At 44.2% G+C, this 25,504-nt stretch overlaps 1 protein-coding gene across 4 annotated transcripts in view; it reads right to left on the bottom strand.

Moving 5' to 3' along the window:
* Positions 1-12,149: 12,149 nt before the first annotated feature.
* CARMIL1 (capping protein regulator and myosin 1 linker 1) overlaps positions 12,150-25,504 on the bottom strand; it is a 312,127-nt gene continuing 298,772 nt past the window's right edge. Inside the window, exons 36-38 of one of the 4 annotated variants that reach the window (XM_038584305.1) lie at positions 22,510-22,650; positions 20,009-20,158; positions 12,150-13,206 (exon numbers count right to left, since the gene is read on the bottom strand). In XM_038584305.1, coding sequence (XP_038440233.1) covers positions 13,070-13,206; positions 20,009-20,158; positions 22,510-22,650 — 428 coding nt within the window. In that variant the 3' untranslated portion in view covers positions 12,150-13,069. Of the gene's footprint in view, positions 13,207-20,008; positions 20,159-20,187; positions 20,519-22,509; positions 22,651-25,504 lie in introns of those variants that run through there. The other 3 variants (XM_038584306.1, XM_038584307.1, XM_038584308.1) reach the window with 3 other exon arrangements.

Here is a 25,504-nt window from a genome sequence, read left to right as displayed (position 1 = left end):
TGGTGTGGAAAAGTGCAGTCTCCATCCCGGAATGTGAAGCAAAATCCCACAAATTGCCATTGCCTGGTGGCCAAAGCCTGGTGTGTATCCCACAGGAGGGACGTGGGAACCACGAAATAGTCACCAAACCCAGATATCTGAAGAGGAACTTTGGAAGAGAGCTAAAAGGACTTGGATGAATTTTAGGGAAGATTAAAGTTCTTTATACAATGGGAGGTAGTTAGCAGAAGACTACTCAGAGGAGCTCACTGGTTAAACACTTGAGTGATTATGCTCTCTTCCTGATTCTAATTGAAGAGCTACTTATTCTACATTTGCTCTGTCAGTTCTCTGTAAGGCTTTGAGAAGATGCACAATCAAGGAACCACATATGCTGAGGACCTATGGAGTGTTGGATGTTTCCCTCAATTATCTCTTGAACCCCTGGAACAGTCCTGAGAAGTAGATTTTGGTATTCTTACTCTTTAAGATGAGCAAGCCAGGACTACAAGCGTTTTGAGTAACTTCCCCAAAATAACTGTCAGTGTAGCAGAGCCGTTGCTCCCAGCCAGTTTTTCTAAAGCCAAAACTTACTGCCTTTCCACTAAAATAGAGGTTCTCCATTCCATCAGACCCAAGGTTTCTTCTTCTTCTTCTTTTTTTTAAGATTGAATTCATTTATTTAAGAGAGAGAGAGAAAAAACACAGGCGGGGGTGGGGGGGAGCAGCAGAGGGAGAGGGAGAAGCCGACTCCCCACTGAGCAGGGAGCCCGATACAGGGGCTGGATTCCAGGACTCTGGGATCATGACCTGAGCTGAAGGCAGATGCTTAACAGACTGAGCCACCCAGGTGCCCCCCAAGGCTCCTTTTTATAAGAAATATTTTATAAGTCCTTTTTTAGTCTCCTGAATTGAAATATCCACTGAAAATTAGCCTTCCCTTATACGGTAGCACTTAACATTTTAAAAAACAATGATACTTGCACAAAAATTTGTACACAAATGTTCATGGTAGCATTATCCACAAAAGCTAAAAAGTGGAAAAAATCCAAGTATCTGTCAATGGATGAATAAATAAATAAAATGTAGCATGGGGGGGATCCCTGGGTGGCGCAGCGGTTTGGCGCCTGCCTTTGGCCCAGGGCGCGATCCGGGAGACCCTGGATCGAATCCCACGTCGGGCTCCCGGTGCATGGAGCCTGCTTCTCCCTCTGCCTGTGTCTCTGCCTCTCTCTCTCTCTCTCTCTGTGTGACTATAATAAATAAATAAAAATTAAAAAAAATGTAGCATGGGCATGAAGCGAAGTATTAGCAATAGAAAGGAATGGGGTGCTGACACATGCCACAGCATGGATGAACTTTGAGAACTGTGGGTTAAATCAAAGAAACCAGGTACAAGTCGCACAACACGATGTGTGGCTCTGTTTATATGAAATATCCAGAACAGGTAAATCCATAGAGACAGACAGGAAGTTAGTGGTTGTTTAGGGCTGGGGGAATGGGGCACTGGGGATTTATCTATTTTTTATATCCTTAAATATCTTATTGATTTATTTGAGAAAGAGAGCACAAGAGCTGGAGGGGGGGAAGGGAGAAGCAGACTCCTTGCTGAGCAAGGAGCCAGACATGGGGGCTAGATCCCAGGACCCTGAGATCATGACCTGAGCTGACCTTAGACACTTGACTGACTGACTAACCCAGGTGCCCTGGACTGGGGATTTAAAGCAGGATTTCTTTTGGGGGGGGTGTGATGAAAATAAAAGTTATTATGGTGATGGAGGCACAACTCTGTACTAAAAACCATGGAATTATAGACATTTCATAAGTTTGCCTGAAGTGGCTTTGCCGCAAGTGTGACTTCCATCTGGCTTGAGGCCACCTAGGGTCACCCTCTCAGAGACTCTGCTGCTCATCATGGGAGTGGAGTCACCCTCATCCAAGTGGTATTTACTTGTAAGCATTTCACATGTGACCATTGCTGTGCTCACTTCTTTTTATGAATTCTTATTCAATTTTCACAAGGACATCAAGATGTAGAGAAGTAATCGTTATTCCCAATTTCCAGATGAGGAAACACATCTGTGGATTTCAGTAAGTTGAGTGAGCTCTAAGAGCCCTGGAGCAGGGGATGGCTGGGGGCTCCCGATATCAGCTTCCTACTCATCCCTTTTTCCCACTTGTAGGACAGGAGCAGTTTACAACCTGTCTGCCCAAACACTCTGTAGGACCCTGATCCCTGCCACTCCCCCTTCCCTTACACCCTCTGTGTTCACACCCACCTCATCCCACAACAGCCACTTCATCCGCAAGAAGAGCCAACACAGCTGCTCTACCAGGTGAGGCCCGCTACACAGACCGTGCTGAGAGCAGGTGCAGAGCTGTCCTGAGGGCCAGCTTTGCTCTGGACACCTTCCATATGTGGACGAAAAGTCAAGCCACTTTTTCCAAGCCCCACAAGCCAGCCAACAGTCTCTGGGCCCACAAAAGGGCAGGATCCCCGGCCCCAATGGTCTTCCACCAGCATGGTCCTGTCCTTCCCACCTGCTTTCCTGCTCCCCTCATCACCCTGGAGCGCAGGGCTAAAAAGTCAGCAGGAGAAACTACCTACTCTGCTTTAGCTTTATTTTTAAAAGAGACAGTAGGGGATCCCTGGGTGGCTCAGCGGTTTAGCGCCTGCCTTTGGCCGAGGGCGTGATCCTGGAGTCTCAGGCTCCCTGCATGGAGCCTGCTTCTCCCTCTGCCTGTGTCTCTGTGTCTCTCATGAATAAATAAATAAAATCTTAAAAAAAAAGAAGAGACAATATACATTTGCCACTTTTTCTCCAAGTCTCCATAAAAAGCACTTTGTTAAACAATCTAGGCTTAACAGCCTTACCACCTCTCCCATCCCCACCCCCAGCTCTCTGGCCTTGATCGCAAAGGAGGATGCTGAGCCCTGGAAGTGGGGGTGGGGAGAGTGCTGCTCCTCTGATTGCCACCTGCACTCAGTAATGGACCAGCACTTCCCCAGCTTTTCCTTCGGAGGGAGTTAGCTAATCAATGCCTCTTCTCTGCATGGGATTGATATTAAAGCTGCAATCAGTGCTGTGGCCAACGAGGCTGCTCTGAGTCCATGGGGCTCCTGATTGCCAGGAAACGGCGCAGCTTCTGGATTGGGACCTTCCTCCTTCCACCTCTCCCAGTACCATCTCCCTGCAGGGGGAAAGCTGGAGGAGCCTGGGTTCTACTTGCTTAGAAGTGCAGTTAATGCCAAGCAAAAAAGGGCTTTTTTCCCCCTGGCAGGGGACAGGGTAACTTTTTCCTATCAGTGTAGTGGGGCAAACATATGTATGCACTTCCCCTTCACTCTTAGAGCTTCCTCCTCTGCTTCCCAGAGCTCTGGACTAGGAATCAGGAGATAAGCTCTTCCCCTTGTAGGATGGTGTTTGTGGGGATGGACTGCCTGGATCACCACCTGGGTAATCTTGGGTAAGTTACTCAATTTCTCTGAGCCTTAAATTCCTTATTTTTTAAAGGATTTTTAAAATTTATGTATTTATTTATCATTTATTTATTTATTTATTTATTTATTTATTTATTTATTTATTTGATAGAGAGAGGAGGAGTGAGGAGCAGAGAAGCAGAGGAAGAGGGACAAGCAGATTGCCCACAGACTGGGGAGCCTGACACCAGGCTTGTTCCCACAACTCTGAGATCATGAGCTGAAGTCAGGAGTCCAACATTCAACTGACTGAGCCACCCAGGCACCCCAAATTCCTTATTTTTAAATGAGGATGATAATGCTACTTCCTCCACCCGGATGCGGTGAGGACTGTATAAGAGGTAAAGCATGTGAAGTGCCTAACACGCAGCCAAAGCTCATGTTTCCTATTCTTACCATCATTTTCTCCCTCTTTCTGGAGGAATTTCAGAAGGCTCTTAACTATTCTTTCTGTTTCTTCACCTGTGCATTGTGAGTGATAGTGCATTTGAAAGCATTTCACAAATGCCAGAAACTTCTAGGAACTAAAAGCATTGTATTGGCATATTCCATTGAGGGGAACAAGCCAAGTGAGTGAGGGACAGGGAAGCCTGTGAGCACGGGCTGGCAACAGGCAGCAGCTGTGGGTGAGGGCGGGCACAACTCGGGGATGGGAAGGAACAGAGCAGCGAACTTGAGCCAAAGGGTCCCCGCAGCTTTGAAAGCTCCCTGGAGCCCTCAGCTCTCCGGGGCGGCCCCCAGGTGGGGCGGCTCTCTGGTAGGGCTGGACCAGGTGCGGTTTCCAAGGAGAGGGAATGTTCACAGCCCGGTGCTGGGCATGTGGCAGATGTGTAAACATTTGTTAATGAAGAGATCACGGCCCATTTCTCCTGCAGTGGTCAGAAGAAGTGGCAGCATCACCAGGGAGAAGCTGGAAGGGGAACTCCTGGATGTTTCCAGAACCCAACTTCTGCAGCTTCTGCTAATGGAAAACTAGTTTGCTCTCCTAAACAGGCCACCAGGGCAGACCTGCTCCCCAGAAGGCATCATCCCTCAGGCCAGGAAATGCCAAGAGGCTGATGGAGAAGAGCGGGCTCTTGCTCCCCCACATCCTCCTGCAGAACAGGGTGGGATGCTGTGTTTGCAGGGGGAGGGCAGCTGGGTTTGTAGTCCCAGGGGGTCTTAGAATCTCCATGAAGCCTACTGATATGAACTATAAATATGTCCCATTAAATAAGTTCAACATACCTACTTTTAAATTGAAATATTTTAAATTCAGTTTGTTCAAAGTTGATGCCGACTGGTTCACCAGAAAGCCAACTCTGAGCAAGACAGTGTTGTGTAAGAGGGTTATTGGAACGAGCTCTTGGGATCAACACCTATAGAAAGGAAGGAAGGATCGGGACTGGGCAGAGGGCAAAGTGGAGCTACGATGCTCTAGAGGGTTCTGGATGTGGGATGACCTTCCACAGCTGTCCTCGCTGGGGGTCAACAACTGGGACCTCTTACTCAGGCATTGTCCAGCCGCCAGGGGTGGGGGCATGACCTTGGGTAAGGTGACTAGTGGCAGCTGATGCAGTAAACCTCTTCTCCCAGAACTGAGGTCTGGTTCCTCCCAACACCCACCACAGTGGGGGAGCATAAGTTAATAGGAAACCATATTATTGGGATAAAATAGTCATCTCCTGCCATCCCTGCCTATCTCCTTGCCACGTGGAGAGCACTCATTCTGTGAAATGACATCATTTGTTCATCACTTTATTTTCTGTCTCTTTTTTTAGACCCTTGGCTCCCTGAGTTCAAAGCTACATGAGTCAGATGATGGGAATTTTGCAGACCAGCACCTGGACCATTTCCCGATACATAACAGTTGCTCAACAAACATTGAACAAGGTAACTAGATGAGAAACCATGATGGTTGGCCAGATGCCTGACTTGTGTCGTAGATGTTGGGAGTCAGAGAAAGAGGGGAGCGAATGTGCTATGCAGCCAGGTTCCAAGGCTGATGACTTGGGGACCCAGGGCAGTAGGCTGGACTTGGAAACACTGTGCCTGAGGCTTTCACTGGGGGCTGGCAGCCCCTCCAGTCTCTGGGTGCCTGATGAGTCTTCATCTAGTCTGGGCCCCCCTGGGGAAGAGAAGCAGGCAACAGGCACATCACGTCCTTCCTTCACATTCTACAAGGCACCACGCTGTGGTGACGTTGGCCCCAGCCTTGCCAAGCACCGAGCCCTGCTCCCTGCAGTCCCAACACCTGGTGTTTCAAAAGCAGTGGGAGTGGGATGTCTGGGTGGCTCAGTGGTTGAGTGTCTGCCTTGGGCTCAGGGCGTGATCCCAGGGTCCAGGGATCGAGTCCCCACATCAGGCTGCCCGCAGGGAGCCTGCTTCTCCCTCTGCCTGTGTCTCTGCCTCTCTATGTCTCTCAATGAATGAATAAATAAAATCTTTTTTAAAAAGGCATAAAATCGGCAAGAGACCCTTGTGGTACACGGGGCCCTTACTGTCACCGTCCCTGCCACAGTGGATCCTTTAGCATCAGTGCTAACCACAGGGAGCATGCCAGCTGTCTGAGTGGTCCTGACATCCCTGCCTTCACCTCGGGGTCTTGCTTTGTTTGCTTCTCACGAGCAGTTGGAGAGCTAACTTCTGGTCAGTGTTCAACTAAATAAAATCGGATTTAGTGAGATGGAAGATTCTTCCTCTCACCCTTTCTCAGAAGAATCAATCTAATTCATGCTGCTGGGACTTTGGTAATCTCCTCCTCCCTCTTTCAACTGAACTCATTAGTGACATAGACTTTTTTTTTTTTTTTTTAAGTTATTCAATGGTTGGAGCAGTTTAGGGAGCTACTTCAGGACGTGCTGTCAGCCCAGAGATCCTCCTAGAACTGGCACTGCTTTAACAAGACTGAAGTGATTGCTTTTTGTGCTTGGATAACCCAGCCAACCCCCAAGTCCCCTTGGGGCCAGCCCCTTCTGGACCAGAAGACCCAAGGGCCCAGCAGGAGGATGGGCGGGGGTGGGGGCGGGGAGAGGTCAGGGTCCTGGAAGGTGCCCAAAGGCCTATTCTCATGCAAACATTCGGCCCAGCTGTGTAGGCTGGGGTGTCCACCGTAGCTCAGCTGTGTGCTGAGGGAAGATCGGTTTGTTCTGGGGCTGCAGGCAGGCTGTCCCCAGAGTGTACCATCCCTCCAACCAGGAATCCTCTGGGGCCTTTATCTTCTGTAATTCTTGTGCTTTGACATCTGGTTCCTTGCTGAGACTGGAAGGACGCCCCTCCCAGGGCTGCCAGTTCCCAGAGATAGGAAACAGTTCACCTGGGAGCGTGCTTTTCATGTGCAAACAAGCCAATCGGGTGCCCACTCATGCGTCTGCCCACCTCTTTCGTGGGCTCTCACACTCAGGGCCACTGTGCCCCTGCCCTAATCACACCTAGGCCAGGTACCAGACAACACAGGACAGCCACAATATTCCAGAACCCACCAAGATGATTCAAACCAGCCAGTCCTACACTGCTTACCGTGCCTTGTCTCTTCCTTCTTGTGGAAATTCCTGTACAGGCTCTTGCCCATGTTCTCCCTTCTTTCTTCTGCCTCCTGACTGAGCACGGTGCCTCCTGTGTGGCCTGTGAGGCGTGGTGTCCTCCCCACTATGAGTAACCAGCTACCTTTGCAATGGCAGGTGTCTCCTGATCTATAGACCTCACCATGCCTGAATATAAAACCTATTAGGTCATAAAAAAAGAATGAGATGTCGCCGTTTGCCATAACATGAGCAGACTTTGCTGATGTTATACTAAGTGACAGGTCAAATGAAGACAAATACTGTGTAATCTCACATGTGAAATCAAAGAAACAAAAACCAACCAACCAAACCAACCAAAAACCCAGACTCTTGGACACAGGGAACAGATTGGTGGTTGCCAGAGGTAAGGGGTGGAAGGTGAGCAAAATGGGTGAAACAGGTCAAAAGATACAAACTTCCAGTAATAAAATAAAATAAATCACGAGGGTGTCATGCACAGCATGGTGACTGCAGTTAATAATACTGTCTTGCAAATATAAAGTTTTTAAGAGACTAAACCTTGAAAGTCCTCATCACAAGAAAAAAAGTCTTTTGTGACTATGTGTGGGGACAGATGTTTCCTAGACTTACTGTGTGTATATCATTTTGCAATATATACCGTTAGCAAATCATATTGTACACCTGAAGCTAATATAATTTGTCAATTATGTCTCCATTAAAAAAACATATATTGGCCTCCTAGGCTCTCTCTTGGAAGACAAAGCCCTCCTGCTGCTTACTTTGAGGCAGGAAACCATCTCGCTTCTCATTTCTGACTACAGCTGAGACCATGCACCCTGTGTCCATGCCAGCCCCAAAGATTATGCTTTACACTGAAGTTTGAGCTTTTATTCTAACTCTTTAAGAGTCAAATTTATTGGGGCACTTGGGTGGCTCAGCGGCTGAGCATCTGCCTTTGGCTCAGGTCGTGATCCCAGGGTCCTGGGATTGAGTCCTGCATCGGGCTCCCCTCAGGGAGCCTGCTTCTCCCTCTGCCTGTGTCTCTGCCTCTCTCTCTGTGTCTCTCATGAATAAATCAAATAGTTTTTTTTTAAAAAGAGTCAAATTCATTTGTGAGGAGCAAAGAAATCTGAGACAGTTTGTAGGTCTCAAATGCTCTGTTCTACGGGACCATGGACCTTGGCAATTCTGGTGATGGTGGCGGGCGGTGACCCACATTCCAGACCCTCCAGCACCCCCCGGCTCCAGCCCACGCTGACCAACTCACAGAAGCACATTTGCTGCTCGTCCATGGTCGGAGTGAGACAAACAAGTGTAGATCCCAGCTGGAGTGAATTATGGCTGCAGCAGGGGAGCTTTATGGCCTGTGCAGGTGCAGCGGCTCCATCCTGCCCTCGCTTTGTGTGTGAGTGGGCTGGGTGTGCACACCACGCAGCTCACTGAGCAGACAGCTTGCCCAGTACCCGGCCTGTGCCAGGAGGAGGCTGGGAGACCGCCAGGAGCCTCACAGCCTGCTTTGAATTAGATCTCCACTTTATCCCGTCCACATGCAGGAGACACACATGAAAAACTAAGGCACCAGAAAGAGAAGAAAACTGCATCCTTTCTTTGCAACCTCCTCCTGCAAGGTGCCTCTGCCTTTCCCACTCTGTTTTTAGCAGTCTGGGAATGGACTTGGGCTCTGGGCTCAGGAAGTCCGAGTTGGGAGTGTGGGGGTCTATTTGGAGCATGTCACTAAGGCAGAGCAGGACCCTGAAGGTAGCAGGAACCACAGTGAGGGTCCAAAAGCTCTGTTCCTCCCTTTGCAGCTTGTAAGCAGGTGGAAAAATGGGTCAGCCTCCTGGGCCTTCCACTGTGCTCCCCAGAAAAGCTGTATGGGGCACTGGCCAGGCTCCTGCTCTGCCTTAAGAACAAAGTGGGACAGGGCAAGAAGGAAGGCACCACAGGGTCCCCTCACTGTGGGGTCCCTCTTGGGTGCTGCTCTCACTCTAGCAAGTGACAAATGTTAAAGCATTGTTTCAAGACCATCTCCATTTAGGATTGTCACACGTGGGACTGAGGACAGCTGCAATTTCTTGATTGAAAAATCAGGGTTCCCCTGCCTTGGATTTTCTTTCTTATTTCTTTTTTAAAGATCTTATTTATTTATTCATGAGAGATACAGAGAGAGAGGCAGAGACATAGGCAGAGGGAGAAGCGGGCTCCCTACGGGGTCCCAGGACCCCAGGATCACAACTTGAGTCAAAGGCTGATGCTCAACCATACAGCCACCGAGGTGTCCCGCCTCCTGGGATTTTCTGTTGTGACTTTTCATTCTTACATCTTTTCAAAAGAAAAGGTATCATTTGTTTTCCCTTCGAGTTTGCATGATGATTTTCTCTGGGAAAATCTTTTTGCAATCAGGGTGTTAAGAAGGGTGGTCGACAATTGCGAGCTCAGGTGGGAGGTGAGCCAGCACCGGGTGGCAGAGGCTTGAGGGAGGCTTTAGTCCTGCCGGTGTTTCTCCCTGTCCTAATAAACCAGGGCTCAATGATTCTCTTCCTGTATTTTCAGTAGCCAGGTTTTTTGTTTTTTGTTTGTTTATTTATTTTTTATTTATTTATTTATTTATTTATTTATTTATTTATTTATTTATTTATTTTTGCACTTTGACTCCTCTCCAACACCTGACACATGCCTGACAATTGCTGGCCAATGCCACATGCAAGGTAGACCCCAAATGACGGATGTGAAACTAAGGAAAAGTAACATTGCAAGGTGGTCCTGCACAATCCAGCCGCATGTCCGCCCAACAAGCAGAGGTGATTCCTGGATGATTCGGCCCCTGCCTGGCGTTCCTGAGATGGACTGTGAATTAGCCTCATTGTTAGTTCCAGGCTTGTGCATGGCACAGGCAGGAACATCATCATTGTAATGTGGCTTAGTGGGAAGATTCCCCTCTTAGGAGTCGTTCTGCTTCTGTGTTAGGATTATCTGGGAGGCTCTGGCCCTCTCCATACTCAGGCCCCTGGCCATCTGGCCATCCCAGTGGGTTTTGGGACACGCAGCTCCCGGTCTCCTCTCTCGTGGTCTCAGCACTTAGCTTCCCTGGGTCCTGAATTCAGGCACAGCTCCCTTCACTTCTACAGCATGTGAATCAAGATGTGGGTGGATTGCCAAGTCCTAGAGGACCTGAGAAATCAGTCTACTCTCTTCCTTGAAGGTATCTTTCTTTTAGAGATATGTAATAAATTGCTACAAACTGAATGTTTATATCTTCACCAAATTCTTATGCTGAAGCCCTACCCCCCTAATGTGATGATATTTGGAGGGGGGGGGCGCATAGGAATGGTGATTAGGTCATAAGGGTGATACCCTCATGAATGGGATTCCTGCCTTTAAAAAAGAGACACCAAAGACCTCCCTTGTCCCTTCCACTATGTGAGGACACGGTGGGAAGATAGCCCTTTGTGAACAAGGAGGCAGGAGGTCACCAGACACTGAATCTATCAGCATCTTGATCTTCGTTTTCTGGCCTCCAGGGCAGTGAGAAATAAACGTTTGTTGCTTAAGCCACTCAGTCTATGGGCCTTTTGTTATAACAGCCTGACGGGACTAAGACAAAAATTCTAATATATTCACAAAACAAACACAAAAGCCCACAGCCTTTGAGGAAAACACACTGGCCTTCAGCTCAGCAGGTACACATCTTGTGTTCTTGAACTTGGCTGGGGGACACGGGGTGCAGAGGAGTGTGGGTGTTCAGGTTCTCCAGCAAGCAGAGGCCAAGGTGGGATTAGACCGCAGAGATTTATTTATTGGGGAAATGTCTGTGAAGGATGAATGTGGAGGGAGCAGCAGGCAATGATGCTGACTGACCACTTGTGGAAGGCGACGGGAAAGGAGACTTGGGTAAAAAGCGCTTGAGTAAATCCTGGTCTGAGTAAGTCCCAGTCAGACCAGTGGAAGGTCCTAGAGCACCGAATGCCCGGTAGAAGCCCAGGAGTGAGGGTGTCGTGGCTTTGGCACGAGCACTGTGGTGGCCCTATAGGAGTGGGTCGGCAGGTGTAGCAGGTGGAGGCAGTCACCCCTGCCCCCCATCATTTTCTCTTGAACCAGCATCTCAAAAGGTATCTCCTGACCATCATTGTGAGGGGAAATGAAGGATTCTTGCTAATTGCCTGCCTCCCTGGTCCATAGGCTGTATCTGTATATACTCCAGATCTTTCATTATTGCTTACAAATCTGCAATGGCTCCTATTTGCATACAAGTTGAGTTCCATCGCCTAATACAGCACCAAGGCCAGCCACTACCTGGCCTTCTCCCTGTTCAGCTCCTGTGCCGAAATCCAGAGAGAGATTTCAGGTGTGGTCTTTACCAGATACTATTCCAGGTGAATGTGATCTTGTTTGCTCTACGATGAACCAGAATTCTGCGCTTTATCTCCCCACGACTGCATCTGGTCTAACATGGGTCATATCGTGTATTTATGGGGGACATTACTATGAATCAAAGTCCCTGTATTGAGGAAGGTGTTACTTCAAGGCCCTGTGCAAATATCACCTCCCCTGAGGCCTCCTGAGCATCACAGACAGAATAGACTCCCCCTTCCCACTGTAATCTGTTGACCACGAGTGTAGGCTCCATCATGCTGTGTACGGCCGTTGGCTCATGGAGGCTTATCTTTATCCTGTTTTTCCTACTTTGATAGCCATTAGAGGTGTCTTTTCCTATGGGATCTATGACAGCAGGGCTGCATTTGGAAGAAACAATCTTTTTTATCTGTCTGCACAGAATCTCATGCAATGGCAGGAAACCACATTTCCTGGCACTCAGTCTATGCCAGGTGTGTATGTGTGTGTGGGGTGGAGGACAGTCATGTCACACATGCCCCGACTGGTATGATTCTTCTTGCCAACAGTCAACCACACTGCTTGTGATTTCAAAACATTTATCGTTCATGCTTGTACCCCTTGCATGACCCTTGATTTGAGGTAATGGGAAGTGGATCAAACTCAAAATATAAATTTTTTATTAATTTCATGTTTTTCCCTAAAGGTGAGAGCAAGCAATGGATTAGCAAGCTACATTTACTTTGAGTATAAGAAGTTTGGTTATCTGGCATCTGTGATCAGGATTTTGGAAACAAAAGTTTACCACCACAAAGCCAATCCTCACTTGAAAAAGTAACCAGAGAAGGTCAAAATTCCACTTGTAAAATCATTTTATTGGTATAAATATACATATGAATAAAATACCTCAGCCTGTAATGTAAGTGAATATTTGTGAAATGTCTTAAAAAGAGTAGTGTTTTGATTTTTACAGGTGTCAAAGTATTCTTTGTTAAAATCATACATTAAAAGCTAATATGCAGACAGAAATTAAAGGCTTCAAAAATCACGAATATTCATAAAACTTCATTCCAATCAACTATGTACATTCACCCAGGCACATGGTAGGATCAGCCATGGGCCTCTCTCTGTGTTCAACTGTGCTTCTTGATGATACTGCAAAGGTCACACCGACCAAATTTAAATTTACAATTCCACATCAGGAAGGAAGAAGTTCCCCATGGGAGAATGTAAAAACCATAGCCGAGATCTAATATATATAATTTATACAAATTATTTATTAGTGTGCTTTGTTAATATACTTACACTGTGCAATTGCATACATCAAGAATAAATTGCTCTATTGAGTCAAGTGCAGATTTGACATGGGTACCTGCAGCAATACCCCACTGTCAGCCGGTGGTGTTACCTGTGTATGTATCCAGTTACTTTGTTTACCTCCAAAAACTCATCTTGCAGGGCAAACTTTAGCTGCCTCAGAGAAAATTCAAGTACAGCCCATGGATAATTGCTGGCATTCACTGAAGGCATGTGAAGGAATGCTTCAAAATCAAATGCCATGGGTGAGGAGAAGACCAAACAAATGTGTTTTGATCCCCTTCCCTGCCCCAAATGGGTCTGTTTCAGTTTTCAAAAAGTCAGTAAAGAAAGAAGGTGAAAGAAAAGAAAAAAGCACCAAGAGAAGAGCGTCGGAAGTAGGAAGAGGTGTTGTCCTCGATTCCTCTCTAATGGCTAACAGAGCACCCTGCGCAATCAGAATTCTGCACAGGGACCTTTACACAAAAATAAACTCTTTTTCTGCTTCTTCCCCAGAGTCACTAGACTTGCTGCCTTGGTGGCCATCTTTACTGGAGGACCATGGCTTTTGCTCTTGGTACTCCTGGGCCTGCTGGCCCCAGCTTCTCCTTGAAACTGAAACAGAAAGAGAAGGACCTCATTAGGGTCAATACACACAGTACAATCAGTGGTCTGACCAGTGATGGGGTGAGATGTGGGGGCCCCGACAGGTGGGAGGGCTCACAGGACTCAGGCACACACAGCTTACCAACTATGTTTAGAGACTTGAGATGAAAATTAAGAACAGACCAACAAAAACGGAAACGAAGTAAAACAAGAGAACATAGAGACCCCAGTCTATGAGAGGACAAACCTGTCATAGCTGTGGTTGAGAATCTGGGGTGAGGGTGGGGGAAAGAAGGGGACCTCTGACCCTGCACGCCCCGCCACCCCTGGTGCGGCCGAGAGAACAGGACAGACAGCCTGGCAGAGTTGCAGCGGGACAGATGTCCTACTTGATGCCTTCTGCCACCATCTAGAGTTGGCTGCCTCTGCTTTGGGGCCAGGATGGGAGGAAGGGCCCAGCAATTGTGCTCAGGCCTTTCTGAGCCTCAGCAAGCATCGGTTTTACTCTCTAGGAAATGAAGAATTTAAAGTCTTGTGAAAAAGGAATGAATCCTGTTGATGGTAGAGTCAATTTGGAACTAGGCTCCGGATAATAGAAGTGCCAGTCCTGCTGCCTGCTCTGATCACACATAAATGTGAAGGATCCCCTGTGGCTTTACAAAGTGATGATGGGAGGATAATTAGTGGAACTGAGCCTTCGGTATCTGTCATGTCAGGCACACTCTGCTGTATGATTGCTACTCCTCCCAACTACTCTGGAAGGGAGGTTTTGTAAAACTTGGAATCTGGATTTAAACTGGATCTCTCTCTTGGGTCACCTGGGCAGCTCAGTCGGTTGAGCATCTGACTCTTAGTCTTGGCTGATCATGATCTCAGAGTCCTAAGATGGAGCCCTGCCTCGGGCTCTGTGCTTAACTGAGTCTGCTGGAGATTCTCTCTCCCTCTCCCTCTGCCTGTCCCGCTGCTAGTGGGCTAAAATAAGTAAAATCTTAAAATAAAAAGTAAACTGAATCTTTCTCTTCAAAGACCATGTTCTTTACAACTAGAACTCAGCTTCACTGGTACCATATACCTCAAGGCTATTAAGGGTTATTACATATTACTCACCAAGCCTATTGTACAGATACCACTTAAGCTAAAAATACCATACCCCCCATGTGTATTGCTTAAAAGAAGAAAAAGCTTCCTTATCACTCAGAAGTTCAAACGATCCAACCAGGAACAGGCCTGGAGAGTAACAGGATTCATCTGATGCTTCTCATCAGCCTGATTTTAGCATTATGCTAAAAATTCATCTTGCCAGGAACTAGCTATTTAAATGCTTAATTCACTAAAGAGTGTTTCAGGAAGTAAAAACTCCTGAAACCTAATAGTCAAAACACAAATATAATAAAGTACTTCCCTTGCAAATATGGTTGTCAGGGCCAGATTCTGATCTCTAGACAATCAAAATTTAAATTTGGTTAATTAAATTAAAGTGGAATTATCCAGTATTCTGAAAAGGATAAACCTTTCAAATCTCATCATAAAAATAAGTATTTTTTAAAAATTTGACCTCTTTTTACCCAACACTTTTGAGTAAATTCTCAGATGGAAGGGAAAAGTGATAAATAAATATCACAACTGATTTTATTCTTTAGTTTGTATTGTGTAAAAAAAAAATTTCCTTTGAGAGCTGTCAACAACTCAGTTTGGGGCAAAAGGTAAATAATTTTCTGTATATAGCTTGTCCTTTATCACAAAATCAATTTGATAGTAATACACAGAGTCCTCTAACTTTTCAGCTTCTGCATGTGCTATGAACAGGAGAAAGTAGAGCAAATTTTTATCTTCATCTCGAAGACACTGCAATAATCTGACCCCAAAATAGAGCATTACTAGGAACATCATGCTAGAAAATTCTCTTCATTCCCTTTTAAAACCAAAATGAATTGTTCTTGTGTATCAAGTGACTCAAAAATAAATTTCCAACATTCTAGGTTCAAAAGAAGAAATAAACATGGTGATACACTGCTTATTTGTCTTCAGAGCAAACATTATTTCCTCTAATTCTTAGATTAAAAAGCTTTTCATCCCTCCCAGTGGTTTAGTTTCCTCAAAATCCCAGGCCTAATTCATGTCTGTGACATCAGTGTCCTCTCTAAAAATGGAGAAATTCATGCTATCCACAATGGTTATGTCACAGGTAAAAACCGACCAAGGTCACTGGAGTGCAGAGTACTGAAATTCAGAGAGATCCTACATAGGAATCTCCCTGCAGAAAGCAGACTGTCCTTCAATCCACATTCAAGTGACACTGATTCTGAGTCCTCCAGGGCTGGGGGGCAGGGGTGGGGGTGGAGGACGTGGCAAGGACACAGCAAACATTAATAAGTTAACAGGTTGGGGGGATCCCTGGGTGGTGCAGCGGTTTAGCGCCTGCCTTTGGCCCAGGGCGCGATCCTGGAGACCCGGGATCAAATCCCACATCGGGCTCCTGGTGCATGGAGCCTGCTTCTCCCTCTGCCTGTGTCTCTGCCTCTCTCTCTCTCTCTCTGTGACTATCATAAATAAATAAAAATTAAAAAAAAAAATAAGTTAACAGGTTGGATTTTAGGTTGGTGACACAGACCTAATACCAGTCATGAAGGCATAAATTTTAATCTGTCCACTATGGTCACTGAGAGGAATAACAACATGGTCTTTCTAGAGGCCTGACAAAAGCAATTCACTAAGGCAGTGACTCTATTTAAAAATTCATTTTAGGGTCTCCTGGGTGGCTCGATTGGTTAAGTGTTTGCCTTTGGCTGAGGTCAGGATCTCAGGGTCTTGGGATGGATATCTTAAAATAATTCATTCTCAAAATATTCACTTTCATTGATTAAACTCTACCATTTGTGAATGTGATCATGAGACAAGCAGCGGGCTGGCATTTCCTTACATGGCAGGGAGGTCAACGAATGGACAAGAAGAGCAAGCAGGTGATATCAGGGAACGAAAATCAGACAAGTAGCCAATGTACTCTCAGAGCCTCTCGCCTTCTCATTAGTCCAAATCACTGGTGCAGACAACTTTGTAGGGAGAATGCTCTTTGTCAAGTTTGTTTTCCAGTCCTTAGGCAGCATCGATTTGATTACATATAAATAGGATGCTAATTACAATTTTATTGAGGTAGGTTTGGTCAAGCTTCCACTAATGAATACTCCAAATAAGATTATGTCTGCTTGAAACTTAAAACTCTAGAAATTATTTTAAAATATTTAGAAAATCCAGGCTTTTTACTAATTCAGATGAACCTTCTCCTACACAGTCTGAGTTAATGCTTGACTTTATGCAGGATTAAAAAAAAATCAGATTGTTTTACTACACTTCTCTAATGCAAGTATCTGTATAGTTAACATGCTGGGGGAGCTGTGTGTGTGTGTGTGTGTCTATACAAGTGTTTCTTGCTATGCCACGTACCATTAAAATTATAAAAAATACCCGAGTAAGTGAACAGGTAATTTATTCAACACAAACACTTTGCGTATATTCACACCTCACCTACACTGCCAATGCCTAGTACAGAGAGGCTCAAACATGAAATCTGTCATTCTTAAAGATGATTTGACTTTGTATATATCACACATGCAAATATTTATGTGTATAGACATGTGCTAATTTTAAAGCTTCCAAAATGTGCATATAAATTCAGAATGAGAGATGCATTTGAAAATTGGAGCTTTTTTTCCATTTTAAGCTCCACTGACATTCATATTTCCCAGGAGGAAAACATGATGACCTTAAAAATAACATTTGATAGCTGGCTCTGTTTTTTTTTTATATACTTTCTGGTAGGAGCCCAAACAGCTGAAAATTGATAAATTTCTTTTCAAGAACTTATATAAGGGTAGTAGAACCCAGTTCTGGTGAAAAAAAAAAAGTAGAATGGAGCACCAGCTTACCAAAAGCCATGGCCAACATATTGGTTGGCTACTGGTTGGATTATATAAGAATCAAGTGACATATAAAAGGAATCTTAGAAGATGGGCTGAATGAACAGGATACATCATGATACACACAAAGACAAAATCAACAATTTTTTTTCCCAGAAAATAGGACATACTCTAATGAAAACATCACAGCTTATAATGAAATGCACGACAGGAAAGCACAGGAAATTCCAAAGTTACAGATATTTCCAGGAAAAGAAAGTAAGCATTGTACCTGTGCATACTAACAGAGCCACACAATTAAAACAGTAATCATGATAAAAATATGCAGCATGCTTTGAGAACAATAGCCTCTGTTTGTTACATGGATACACGATTTAGGGAAAGAAGAAAGCTGTTTTAGCATAAATGAAGCTGCTCATAAAAGATCCAAAGGAAAGGACACAGCATGGTGTAACAGAATTGCTCTGCACAAAATGCCATTTGTTAACCAGGAACTAACTATTCAGAAAGCAGACTGCTTTGCGGTTCTCAAGAATGAAGACAGGCAACTGCAGGAATCGGCACTAACAAAACAAAATGAAAATCTTTTACATAAATTTACTTTAATTGAAGCTCCTGTAAAATGGCTTTTTTGGTTCCTGTCAGTATTTAAAGAAATCAAGGTAGAAAAGCAAATACAAGATGGTCCTGTTGACTTCCATCGAACTTTGATGCAAGCCCAACACAATGGGGATTGTAAACCAGAGAGGAGGTCATGGAAAAACCTGCGAGAGGCACAGAATTTCTTGCCTTCCTATGGTTTGGCTTATCCCTGTCTTCAACCTCCTTTGACTCTATCTCAAAGCCTTCCTGCAGGATCAGTGTGGTCCTGGGGCAGTCTCCTTGAGTGTCGTGTGAGGCGCTTTCAGTGGCTTCTCAGAAGAAGTGACACTGCATCGCATCAAGGTTCTTTGTTAATAATCAAGTGATAGAAGTCAGTCAATACAATAGTTCAAAATGCAAATTTCCCAAATCTAGAAAAATCTATGTGACTTTATCAAAAGAGACAATATAGAGACAGAACTTCTGACTTAATGTACTCTAAAAGTAACTCTGCCTCTCTTGAGAAAATAAATGTCTGAGGTGTTTATGTAATTTTTCTATCACTTGAAGATAAGAGATTTTTTTGAAAATGTCAGAGAAAATCCCTTGTAGAGAGTTATTGTTAGCCTGTGTCTATAAAGTCCACCGTACAGAAAGTCCATGCGCATGCACGTGTGTGCATTCCAATAAAACTTTAAGTACAAAAGCAATGGGACATAGTGTATTTTATTATTATTATTATTATAGGGTCAAACAGGATTCTGCAGTAGTGGCCATGGAATCACTGTTATTTATTTAAGTTTTTAACTGAAGTATAGCTGACAGATTATTTAGTTTCAGGAATTCTTTAGAAGCTTCTCCTGGCCCAAACAGAATGTTTGTATGTGACCTACTCTGTGGGTCATGTCCTTAACTTCATCCAATCTACTCCATCATCTAGCTAGTGTGTGCCAGATACTCAGCAAGTCAGAGCACACGGCTCATCCAACGGCATTGCCCAAGAAAGTTGGTTCCAAAGGTTGTTGCTTGTGGGGGGACCAGTAGATGCTTTATCATTGTTTTGGTTTTTAAACCTCTGTCAAGGAAAGTCCTCAAAGACAACAGTTCTCACTTGAGGCCCTGTACATAAGTCAGTGGGTTGTTAAGCTGTAAGGTGGGTCATAAGACATATACTATCAGTAACACAGTGCTCAAGTTTGAGAATAGTTTATCCTCTTGTAGTAAAGAAGTTATTCCTACAATAAGATCACTTCACTGACTTGCCATCTGGGGTGCTTTCTTAGAAGGCCATGAAGGGCGTGGGGTTATAGCTTGAATACTGGGCCACGCCATGCCCTTAATCACTGGGAGTCTAAATACACTCACATGTTAACCCCTCAGAGTTTTACAGGAAGAAAAGTACCCTGTTTCAAGGGAAAAAGTACTTCAAAGGAATCTTATATATCAGAATATTTTATATTTTTTCCCTTCTTTTCTTTTATGATACTTTTAAGACTTCCTTTCAAAGATTTTTCAAGGCAAATTTATAAAAAGTTATCAACCAGCAAGATCATAAGTACTGAGTCACAAAAAAGACGTTTTGTCTCTGAATCAGCTACACTTGCTCTAACATTTCCCAATGGAGATGAAAGCCCATTTGAAATCTGTCTTTTTTTGTCTCCTGGGGCTATCTCCACCTGAGCAGAACACCAGAGTTTACCACAGTATCAAATGGAAGATGGGTGCCAGAGAGCAACTGCTATAAAACTGAATAAACCATTCTTAGAGGTTGAAAAGTTAATTGGTACTTTCTCCTTCTCACTAAAGGGTCATCAAATGTCCAATGGAAGATCGTGGGCATGGTGTGAGGTCTAGCTTTTTACTGATCCTTGCCTGAAAGAGGGTAAGGTAAGATGGTTAGGCCAATACTCTCGAAAGGTAGAAACTCTGTTACTCTATGAATTTCTGATCCAATCCCAATTAAAATCTAACAGAAGAGTAGAGAGATAAAGAGGACAGGAGGCATGATCCCAAATATAAAAATAAACCTACATGATCAAAAAATTTGAAAGGACAAGTCACCCTACTCAGAAGTAACTTGATTCGCATCAGGATAGTTTGTAATTTTAGATTTTTAAGTCAATGCTTTTTGCCCCAAAAGGAAGGGAAGGACCATCCTGTTGCCATTTCTGATTAAATAAAAAAAAAAAAAAAGCAATTGTATGAATAATCTCTGAGCCGGTTGTAGGATAGACATTATTCAATTAAAGTCTGTTTTTGTTAGTGCCAGTTTGTAAGCTTTGGGTCAGTGAGGGATGATAATCGAAGGCTCTAACCATTTGTTGGCTGTGACTTCCTGTGCCCAATTGCATTCACTTCCTCTTCCGCAATGGTGGAGTACAGTTTTGAAGATCTTTTCCCTCCACTGGAAGGCTTGTCACTGTCATGATCTGAATGTCTTTTGTAATAATCTCCTCTTTGCACTACTGAGGAAAAGGGATTCGTTTTACCCTTTATATTAGCAAATACATCAATGTGCCGACATTAATATAAAGAATACTAATACTAAAAATTAAAGTACCAGAGAACCCACCCCATTTAGGATGTAAGGAACCTACAGCGTTGGTCCTACACAGATACACCATTATCTACAGAATTCAACAGCCAACATTATGGAAATGTGGTGCAAAATGAGGTGAGCTCCGAGTCTGCCCCCAAAAGGTGCTAACAAAAGGCCCCTGGGTTACCAATTTGATTTTATGATGGGTTAACAAAAATCACATTCACTATGGAATAATCCAGAAGAATCATAGCAATTTACCTGTTTCAGAAATTAGTTGGGCACGCTAGTCCAAAGGGAGGCACAGAACAAGGAAATGAAGTAACCAGCATGAATAATGCACAAGAAAATAGGAATGAGCACATCAGGAACATTTTCTAATGAAAAAGACAGGGCTCATAAGTGGCTATCATTTCTGGGCCAGCAGGGCCTGTGAGCTGATAAATAAATTGAAGTTGAACTCCTATCACCTTGGATGTTTACATACTGTTCTCAGACTGCGTGTGTATTTTCAGTTCAATTTCAATACGAGGTGACATCACCAGAGTGATCTCTGTGGTTAACTTATTATGGATCCCAGATGCAAACTCTCCAGTCCCTACCTACAAAGATGGGGCATGAATCACTCATAGCGTCTGCTCTCTGCAGGGTGAGGGGTGAGAAGAGGAACCAAACATCTACCCCAGAGCTCTGAAATGTCTAAAGAGCAAATAAGTTCCCCAGGAAAGAACACCTGATTCTTCCCAAAGCAGTTAAGGGCATGCTAGTGTTGTTCATCCATTTTAACTGGAGGTGCGCCATGTTCCCTGTGCTCAGGAGGCTGGTGGGTACCTCGAAGCCTTGTTTTAATCATGAGCATCTAAAAAACATCACTTTCCATAAATGTCAAGCAATTTTCAAAACGTCCTTACAAGTAAGATTGCAAAGTTGGCAGCTGCAGAAAGAAGGGAAAAAGAGGGTAGGAGCGGGGGAGGGGCTGCCAGGGACATGTACTGGCTTGAGTGAGTCTGACTGGACACCACCGAAGGTTCTTCTTTCTACACTAAGACTTCCAAGGGCTGTGGCTGTAACACCAAGCCCTGTATTTGTTCATTCCATGTAAGAGGACTAGAGGCCCCAGCTACCTTTCATGGCTTTAGTTGGTCTGTTTGACATGAGTGGTTTATCGGCTTTGGTCAAAACCCTATCTTCTTTTACCGATAGCCAATAAGCTATAAGCCAAAGCTTATACCCACCAAATGAACCTGCAAAATGGAGAGGGGAAAGCAGGGAGTATTATTATTTTTTAATTTATTTTTTTATTATTACTCTCCCAAGTCACAAAGATAGTACTCAGAAATACTTTCTATTAACTGTGACACAAGACTACCATTAATAAAAGAAAAAAATAAAAGAAAACATGCCAATGGAGGAAGATGTCAGAGCCAAAAAGTTTAAGAATTCTGAGGCATCAGACATCTAAGATAAAACAAAGCAGCCCGAAACCATAACAAAAGCCATCTGGTCATGGGTAATGACTCGTGTGGCTCTGGAATTTCTTTATAGGCAGGGGCTTAGAGATGGCAATTATATTACTTTTTATGAAGTACAGAACCCAAAAGTCAATGATGTATTTGACAGAATGAGGGAGGTGGGTGAAAGGAACGGTGGATGCTGAACCCACCCCAAAAACCTCACCTCTACTGATCACTCTTGATCTGATTCTGGGAGATGGTACCCAAGTTCCAGGATATTCTTGCTCTGCTGCTACCCCAGCAAATTAGAAGCAGCAAACTGGGTATAGTGATTTCCTGAAAGTCCATGAGAATAAGGAATGTCTGACCTCATGATGGAGCAAGCATAAGGAGCTAAAGGTCTCTCGGGCCTGCAGGGCTGCTTGTGAGCCACAGCAATGGTAATTTACAACCAGTACGAGCTTTTCTTGTAAATAAGGGGACCTAGAGGCCTGTAAGTAGCACCAGATGAGTCACAAAATATTGAAGGCATTCCTTACCTGCTGGGAGCCAGTTCAGGAGCACCTAGTGATTACAAAGAAGTTAAACCTTGGGTTGGGGTGTCCAGTATGCCTTCAATCTCTGTGTATGGTCCTTTATTAAGCTCCAGTGTCATCAATAATGTTGAATCAAGTTTCTGAATGAGGAAACTGCTCTGGTTCCAAAATTTTATTCGAAGGGATGCTGATTTAAATTCTAAGATATTAGTTAAGTCCAAGATTAATTCCTTTCTCTTGAAAGAACTCTCCTTGGAGAAAGTGAACATAAAGAAAACATTTCTTACCTTCCTGGGAAAATGTCCTGGGACTGGGCTGGGGGCTACTCTGGCCATCTCTCTCCTTGTCCGAAGGAACTTTTTTCAGGACAGGTGGAAGAAGAGCAATTTTAGAGGAGCCGGGGCTGGATGGAGAGTCTGGGATGTCCTCTGGGGAGACACAAACACATGAATCAAACTGTTCCACGAACTGGATTCCTAAAACATAAGCCAGGTGAATCTTTAAATACTAACAGCCAATAATTTTTTAAAAGCATCATCGAATTTTTCTGGCTGAAACTTAATTTTGTGTTCCCGCAAGTAATATCTACAAACAGTAGGGGAAAAATAATTAAAACTCATGAAAGGTGAAAAATCTCTAAAACTCACAGATAGAGGTGAATTTATCTTACAGACGCAGAAAATTTTAATGAGCTGATACTTGAAAATTACACTGTAAGTGAACTCAATGTTCCTTCTGCCTCAAGACACACAACCAAAAGACACAGAAGCTGTTGGATTTTCTTCAAATATGTAATATTTATGATCTCCTGCCTCTACCTACTGATGAATTCAGTGAAGTGGTCATGAAATACATACAAACATATTCCTATGGAATGTGGGTGCATGTACCTATCTACACATACTGAGAACACCACGAGTAACTTGGAATCACTGACTTTTAGAACCAAAAGGACTTTGGTGATCACTGTATAGGTGAAGAGATTAATAAATGAACTGTTGAAGGAAATGATGACAAAATTGGCTATGATTAAAACTCTAGTTTCTTAATTCTAAAGGCTGTTCTACTTCATTTTGACTGAAAGGATTTCCTAAATTGTGCTCCTTCTTCTGCTCTGTTGCTGGCGAAGTTATTTGAACTTGGCATGTGTGTCTGTGTGTGTGTGTACAGAGAAGATAATTTTTGGTTAGGTTCTCCTCAGCCTTCTACTTCCAATTCAACTCTCCTACATGCTTCACTACCTGAACAGGATGCAATAGAGCTCTCCCTGCCCAGACAACCTCTCAGAGCCATGGAGAGGAAATGAGAGAACGGATTTCAAAGTGTCTGTTGAATTCTCAAGTGCTATAAAAACAAACTAGTTTGTGCATTTAAATCTTGGTATACTAAGTGCTAAGAAACAAATGAACACATTTAACAAATAAATTGAAAACAGAAGCTCCATGCCACAGAATATTGGGAACCCAGATAGTTTGACATTAAGAATTTCCAACGGGGGAGACGAAGCACTCTACAAGCAAGGTCCATTTTATGAGTCATTCTCAGGCAGCCCAGGTGGCCCGGTGCTTTAGCGCCGCCTTCAGCCTAGGGCGTGATCCTGGAGACGCAGGATCGAGTCCCATGTCAGGCTCCCTGCATGGAGCCTGCTTCTCCCTCTGACTGTGTCTCTGCCTCTCTTTCTCTGTGTGTGTGTGTGTGTGTGTCTCATGAATAAATACATAAAATCTTTTAAAAAAAAAAAGCCATTCTTTTACTGCAGAGCAGACTAGAGCTACACCTTGCTGATGAAGATACCAGCCTGCTTTTGACTCATTGAAAAAAAATTTTCAAGTGTTTTTTTGCCTTCATTCTCCCCATTCTTTCTATTACGACAATATTTTGTGCGCATAACAAAACGTTTTATGTTTCTCATCATAACAAACTTCGGTTTGACGTGATTCCACTGTCCTTCTGTAGCTGTGAGTTGGAGACTGGGCTTTGGGTTTCTTTAAGGACCAATGGGCTATAGAGATCAGCAAGCTTAACTAGCTGGCCGCTTGGTGAATGAAAGACACGTTTGAGGGAAAATGGGAAATACCCACAAGTGGAATAAGTTTGGGTATGTGCAACACTGCTTTTTTTCTCATTTCCACCCAGTCCTCTGCATGTTGATGAATGACCATGATGAGCCAGCCGCGTGTCTTACTTTCTAGTATGCACACCCATGGTGGGGGAGGACAGCGGGACTGGTACCCCCACAGCTGGGGGAGCCCTAGTGTCTGCCTGCTGCTCACCAGCTGTGGGACTTGCCATACTGAGTGTCTCTGGGCCTCACATTCTGCATCTGGGGAACAGAGCTGTGGTGGGAAGATTAGAGGTTTATCCACATTAAGCACTTACAACAGTACCTGGCACAGAGTGAAGTGTTCAGTTCAGATTAGCAGTAATGATGGTGATGAGCATAATCCGACTATATGTATATAATCTACCCTTATTTGCCTAATTATTATAAGAGAATAAAGTGAAGAGGTGATATGGGGTTTATTATATTATCTATCTAAAAATTCTTATAATAGACCACTGGGGCAAACAAATAACTTTTAAAAATTAAAAAAAAAAAGAAAAGAAAAGAAAAGAAAAAAGGACCTGATATGAAATACCAGTTGCAGGAGAGAATAAGGCAGTATCTAATCCATTTCTGATATTTTTAAGTTTCTTCTATCATCAGTTTTTCTAAACAAGAGTCAGAAAACTTTTTCTGTAAAAGGCTAAACTGTCCACATTTCAGGCTTTGCAGGTCAAACGGCCTCCATCAAAAGAACTCAGCTCTGCTACATTAGCACAAAAGCAGCTGGAGACAACACGTATACAGATGGCTTGGCTGTGTGCTGCTAGCGTTTTATTTACAGAAACAGGCCCATAGTCTGCCAGGCCCTGTTCTAAACCCTAAATCTTTCACAGAATATTCGTGGTGCCCACCCCTCATGCAAGGCCTTTTCTGAAGCATCTGTAGACTCTGGAGACAGTTCTCAGAAAGCCCAACTGAGCCCTGCAGATGGGCCAACCTAACACAAGACTGTTTTCTCTTTGGCCCTCTAACCCAGGGCCTGAATGCAGGGATAGTCCCAGAGTCCTCGCGCCTTGGTGTCAAATAATGAAACCCTTCAGCCTTTGTTCCTCTGGAAGCCACTGTCCAGTTTCTGGGACCCCTCCTGTGGCCGTGTTCACCAGCAGCTCCTGGAACTGTCTGTGGGGTCCTGATGCAGCTAGCCCTGCAGGCTGCCCCTGCCCAGCACAACCCTT

The sequence above is a fragment of the Canis lupus genome, chromosome 35 (genome assembly GCF_011100685.1).
Source record: "Canis lupus familiaris isolate Mischka breed German Shepherd chromosome 35, alternate assembly UU_Cfam_GSD_1.0, whole genome shotgun sequence".
NCBI classification, from domain to species: domain Eukaryota; kingdom Metazoa; phylum Chordata; class Mammalia; order Carnivora; family Canidae; genus Canis; species Canis lupus.
The sequence above is the reverse complement of the archived record's forward strand: the minus strand, read 5'-3'. Positions and strand labels throughout refer to the sequence as shown.